This window comes from Nerophis lumbriciformis, linkage group LG11, assembly GCF_033978685.3.
Source record: "Nerophis lumbriciformis linkage group LG11, RoL_Nlum_v2.1, whole genome shotgun sequence".
Taxonomy (NCBI): domain Eukaryota; kingdom Metazoa; phylum Chordata; class Actinopteri; order Syngnathiformes; family Syngnathidae; genus Nerophis; species Nerophis lumbriciformis.
In genome coordinates this window covers 48,387,013-48,393,327 of record NC_084558.2, presented here as the reverse complement: position 1 = coordinate 48,393,327, position 6,315 = coordinate 48,387,013, and the positions used below count along the sequence as shown (strand labels likewise).

General features: G+C 46.1%; 1 protein-coding gene across 2 annotated transcripts in view; it reads left to right on the top strand.

The window, feature by feature from the left end:
• The window catches only part of LOC133610009 (alpha-(1,3)-fucosyltransferase 7-like), a 9,046-nt gene extending 2,731 nt beyond the window's left edge, over positions 1-6,315 (top strand). For both annotated transcript variants that reach the window (XM_061966066.2, XM_061966067.2), the window contains exon 2: positions 4,546-6,315. In XM_061966066.2, coding sequence (XP_061822050.2) covers positions 4,546-5,616 — 1,071 coding nt within the window. In that variant the 3' untranslated portion in view covers positions 5,617-6,315. The remainder of the gene's footprint in view (positions 1-4,545) is intronic.

Here is a 6,315-nt window from a genome sequence, read left to right as displayed (position 1 = left end):
CAATAGCTTCAGTTTCTTCTTCAATTTCGTTTTCGCTACCTGCCTCCACACTACAACCATCCGTTTCAATACATTCGTAATCTGTTGAATCGCTTAAGCCGCTGAAATCCGAGTCTGAATCCGAGCTAATGTCGCTATAGCTTGCTGTTCTTTCCGCCATGTTTGTTTGTGTCGGCTTCACTATGTGACGTCACAGGAAAATGGACGGGTGTTTATAACGATGGTTAAAATCAGGCACTTTGAAGCTTTTTTTAGGGATATTGCGTGATGGGTAAAATTTTGAAAAAAACTTCGAAAAATACAATAAGCCACTTGGAACTGATTTTTAATGGTTTTAACAATTTTGAAATTGTGATAATGTTCCCCTTTAACTAAGAGTCTTCCCGAACCCTAACCCTAACCCCAACCCCAACACCAACCCTAACCCTAATCATAACCTTATGTTAATAAGCAACTATCTAATGGTTCATAAGTTCCCCATACAAAAGTGTTACCCTTTATTTGTATTTGACTCTATTGAATGTTTGGGGAGAATTTGTTAAACGAAACCAGTCTGCTTCTAAGTAATATAGAAATGTATTAGAGCTATTTTATGGAGGAGCGTGGTTAATAATAGAACTGGCTACCAGTGTTAATAAAAAGGTATGGATTTCGAATCGAGAATCGATTCTAAATAGAATCGTTACCCCCAAGAATCTAATCAAATCGTGTGGTGCCCAAAGATTCACAGCCCTATAAACATATATATGTATAAATATATTTATACATATACAACCGTGACACCACCGCTTTGTTTACTTCCTATTCCTGTTTAAAGGTTGAAGAAAATGATTATATCGGCTACCATTATTTGCGCCAATGTAAACTTCCTCACCCTGTAATTGTCCACATGCTTACTGGTCAGGGAACTCCAGGAAATAAAAGTAACCTAAAAGAACAGAGGGAATTGTTGACTCTCTTTTAGTTGGTGGAGTAGAACACAACTTGAAAAACATGACTGTGCCTAAGGTGTAGGTGGTGCTGTTAAGTAAGTGGAGAATGCAGAAACCTGAGGCATGATGCATCTGACTTGATAATAAACTAATTGTGTGTTTCATAAGACGACTGCACCTGTCCGGTTTGTCAACATCGACTATTGTGTGGGAAGTCCTACTAAAGTTAAATAATTGGACCCTCAAGTTAAGATACATGTTGTGATGGTCGATAAAATGTGAATGAAGGATACTTTTTTTGATTTATTTCACTTTTTCTAAGTTTCCCCCCTGAGCAATTGCCACCTTAATGTGGTCAGGGGGTTGTGTACCTCAGTGACCTTAAGAGATACTGTCAGGAGCTCAGTTTTCGAGTGCACTCCACTTCTCCAGGTTGGAGTTGGACCCATACTGTAGCTAACAACCAAACTGAATGGAGAAGGAATTGTTACTACTGTTGGAGCATGACGGAGCAGCGTGTCCACATGATGCCCCCTTCACAATTCTGACCGTCCCTTCGTTTATGCCTGCCGATGTCATGTCTGTGATCATGTTTTGTTTGGCCATGTGCTGTTTTGGTTTTTGGACTCTTTTTAGTTCCTGTTTGGTCACCATAGCAACCCATTAGTTCCACCTGCTTCACGTTTTCACTCACGCACCTGTTGTTAATCATGCCTGGGTTATTTAAGCTCGTCATTTTCTGTTGGTCGGCCTGGCGACATTAACTCCGTCACCTGATGCTACTCATGTTTTCCATAGTTAATGCTGATCTTCTCACGTCATAGTAAGTGTCTGTTGTATATTTCATGTTCATAGTTTTTTTGCCCAAGTGCTAGTGTAGTTTTCTTAGTCAAGTTTGTACTTCCGCCTTGTGCGTACCTTTTGTTTCTTTTGTTAGTGTAAAAATAAATTATGTCTTTACCTCCAAGCCATGTCCGATCCAACTTTACTTGCATCTCAGGAAAACAAACAATCCATAGTCCACGCCGTCACGACAGCCGAGAACCGTCCATGTACAGGAAGGCTTTGAGAGCAAAACCCAAAAGATTTCAATAGGAGCCCATATGTGACGATCTGTCACAGTTACGTCTTGTTATGTTTCCTTAGTTTGTATTTATTTCCTGTCAGCACTCTTATTTTATTTCCACTTCCTGCATGTCTCTCAGAGCGCATGTTTCCCTTACCTGTCCTGATTGGCGGCCTGGCACCCCTGGTTGTAGTTGCCAATCAGGCTGCTCTTTATGCCTGCCTCGCCCTCCAGTCAGGGCTCGGTGATTGTTTCCGGTTTCCTGTTGCCTGTTTCTTGTGTTCCCTGCATGTGCGCTTACCAGTGGCACTATTTCCTTGTTTGACATTAAAGTCATGTTTTCCTACGCTACGCCTGCCATGTCTGCATCTTGGAGTTCAAGGCCGACAGCATCTAACAGAATCATCGAGCCAAGCACGAACCCCGCATAAATTTGGTGGGCTGTCCCGGAGTCAAAAAGTGGCCGATGAGAAGTGTGCCCGCATGGTCTCCATGATGGAGAAGCTATGTGGCTTGATTGCTGCACGGACTGTTTCTTCAGCTCCCTCCCACTCGTCCCTGTCTACTGTTCCAGCGAGGGAGGCCAGATTCGGCAGGACCCGAGACCCCCCCGTTACCGCCTCGCTCTCTCAGCCTTTCTTGGGACGTCTGGAATCAATCAATCAATCAATCAATGTTTATTTATACAGCCCTAAATCACAAGTGTCTCAAAGGGCTGCACAAGCCACAACGACATCCTCGGTACAGAGCCCACATAAGGGCAAGGAAAAACTCACCCCAGTGGGACGTCGATGTGAATGACTATGAGAAACCTTGGAGAGGACCGCATATGTGGGTAACCCTCGCCCCTCTAGGGGAGACCGAATGCAATGGATGTCGAGTGGGTCTGACATAATATTGTGAGAGTACAGTCCATAGTGGATCCAACATAATAGTAAGAGTCCAGTCCATAGTGGGGTCAGCAGGAAACCATCCCGAGGAGAGACGGGTCAGCAGCGCAGAGATGTTCCCAAACCGATACACAGGCGAGCGGTCCACCCCGGGTCCCGACTCTGGACAGCCAGCACTTCATCCATGGCCACCGGACCTGTATTTCTCCCCCTCCACAAGGGATAGGGGGAGCAGAGGAGAAAGGAAAACAAACGGCAGATCAACTGGTCAAAAAATCCCTTGAGGTGGGGGCTACGGTCAGCTGTGCGACAGGGTAAGCACAGCTCTCACCTCTTCCAGTGAGGCCATCGCAGACGCCAGCTGTGGACACGTCGACAGCCCAGCCGACATCCCAGCCGACACCCCAGCCGCCTGCTGCACCAGCTCTGGAAATACCACCCCCGTCCCACGGCGCCGTCATCTTCGTCTCCGGCGGACCGTCCCACATCGCCGCAATCTTCCTCTCTGGCGGGCCATCCCATGAGCCCATCGTCGGTGCTTGTCCTGGAGTCGCCTCTGCGACCTTCAGCTTACCTGCCGCACAAGCAGCCATCAGACGCCCACACACCTCTTCCTCATCGGCCAAGAGAGTGGCCGTTCCGTGTTCGCCGGCCTCGCCAGATGCAGCGGCGTTCAATGCGTCGCCGCCACCTGACTCTCCCTCGCTGGCAGCACGGACACGAGGCTTGGCGACCCACCGCCAACTCCGCCCTCCACCCTCCCGTGACTTTGGAACATTGTTTTTTTTGGGGGGGACATCTAGAATCCGTCCCTAAAGGGGGGGTACTTTGACGATCTGTCACATTCACATCTTGTTATGTTTCCTTAGTTTGTGTTTATTTCCTGTCAGCGCTCTTATTTTAGTTCCACTTTCTGCATGTCTCTCGGAGCACTCGTTTCCCTTACCTGTCCCTGCTTGGCGGCCTGGCACATCTGGTTGCAGTTGCCATTCAGGCTGCTATTTATGCCTGGCTCGCCCTCCAGTCAGGGCTCGATGATTGTTTCCTGTTTCCTGTGTTTCCTGCATGTGAGCTTAAAAGTGGCACTATTTCCTTTTTAGACAGTAAAGTCATGTTTACCTGCGCTACGCCTGCCATCTCTGCATCTTGGGGTTCAAGACCAACAAATCCTGACACAATAGAAGTTTTTACTAGACACTTCATTTTGTTAAAAACATTCTACTTAGCATTCAATACCATATATTTAATACTGTATCTATTAGTTAAAAAAAAGTAATTTTGTCAAAGCCTAGAAGATGAATATTGAGGATCTGAATATTTATAATTTGACTTGACTATGTAGGTGAGCTCTGATCTCCTTTCCGTAGATTTCCATAAATCAGTTTGAGAGACCTGTGGTGATATATAAATGTGAAAACCGAACCCGCATCACATCTAAAATAAATTCAGAAATGTAAGGGGTGTACTTCTGTGAGGTACTGGATTCTTACAGACATGTTGCTCTGATATGCAACATGTACTGTACATATATCTACTTACTGTATTCTAGGTTCATGCTGAAATTTCACAATCATGCCAGTTGTGTCTAACTGTACAACGACTATGGTCTCTGCACAACAACTTCTTTAAATCAAGACTGAATTAATTTCTCTTGCAGGACTGCAACCATCCCAAAGAGGTCACATCTGCCTCAATGAAGAAGTACATCTTCCTCTGCATCCTCTGCGTTCTAACGCTGGTTCCTCTTTACGTCTGGCTGATAGGATACTCGTCCCCAGCAGTTTCCTTGTCCGACAACTCAGAACAACGCAACGTGACCATCCTTCTGTGGCACTGGACCGCTGAACGTGTTAGGGCTATCAGCCAGAACATGTGCTGGGAACGCTTCAACATCCCACACTGTAAAGTTATGATGCAGGAGGCCTTGTACATGAAAGCAGACGTGGTAGTGTTCCATAACCTCGAGCTGTCAACAGGACGGCTGAAACTGCCCCTGGAGCTCCCCAGGCCGCCGGGCCAGAGGTGGGCTTGGATGTCCATACAGTCCCCTGATAACAACGGGAGACTGCTGGGAGAATATGGAGGCGTGTTCAACCTCACCGTGAACTACAGGAGAGACGCAGATGTTAGCATACCATATGGTGGGTTTGTACCACGAGAGTTTGGAGATCCAGTGGACGACATCCCAATGGAGAAAACTGATCTGGTCTGCTGGGTGGTCAGCCACTACAAGGATTCCTTCAGAAGAAGCCAAGTGTACGAAGAACTCAACGCAGTCATTCCTGTAAAGGTCTATGGACGCTGGTCAAATAATCCTCTTGAGCCCAATGACCTTCTTCCTACAATATCTCGTTGCTACTTCTATTTGGCCTTCGAGAACAGCATCGCCAAAGATTATATCACAGAGAAACTGTGGATCAATTCCTACCAAAGTGGGGCGGTGCCGGTCGTCCTGGGACCACCGGTGGAGGAATACAAGGCTGTGGCGCCGCCTTACTCTTTCATCCACGTCGACGAGTTTGCTTCAGTGAAAGAACTTGCCGAGTATCTGCAGGAGCTGGCGGGCGACGCCAAGCGTTACGGCGAGTATATGCAATGGAAGAGAGACTGGAAGGTGCAACCGTCCATTAACAAGGAATGGAGATTGTGTCAGATCTGCTTGCGGTACCCCAGCTTCCCTCCGCACAAAGTCTACACTGACCTGGCAGCCTGGGATAAAGCTACTTAAAAACCTCTGAAGTCCGACATCATCCAGCCAAGAAACATTTGTCCCTCATGACAAAAAATGGTGTGTTTCCCAAAACTGCTGTAACGTGTTTCCCAAATCTTCTTGTAAGAGAACAGACACCTGATAAAAGACGTATTTCGACACTAAAACTTGTTTAAAAACACAATGGAATTGATACAGAGTAAAAATGATGTTCTGTTAGTCAGTAGACAACAACAATAAATAGTGGTAGGTCACATATGACTTAAAGACATCTCATTTGTTCCGATTATCCACAGCATCATCGTTATTCATACTTTATTTAGTGATTTAAAAAATAGACGTCCAAATACAATAGTTTAGACAACGGTATTGACTTATGTTTTGGTTTTTCCTCTCTGTTTGTTTTTATTTCCTGTCAGCGCTCTTATTTTGGTTCAGTTTCCTGCTTGTCTCCCTGAGCGCTGTTTCCCCTCAGCTGCGGCTGATTGGCACCTGGCCACACCTGGTGTCAATCAGCCGGCTGCTATTTAGACCTGCTTTGCCCTCCAGTCAGTGCTGGAGTATTGTCGTTGTAGCTGTAAACTACTACCTCTAGCTGTAAGCTGTATGCTGTGGACTGTTTGCTGTTTCCAGTTTTCCTGTTTGCTGGTTCCTGTTCCCTGTCTCCAGTTTGCCTGTCCCTGGTTCCTGGTTTGTGTTTTGCCTTATTTTGGACAT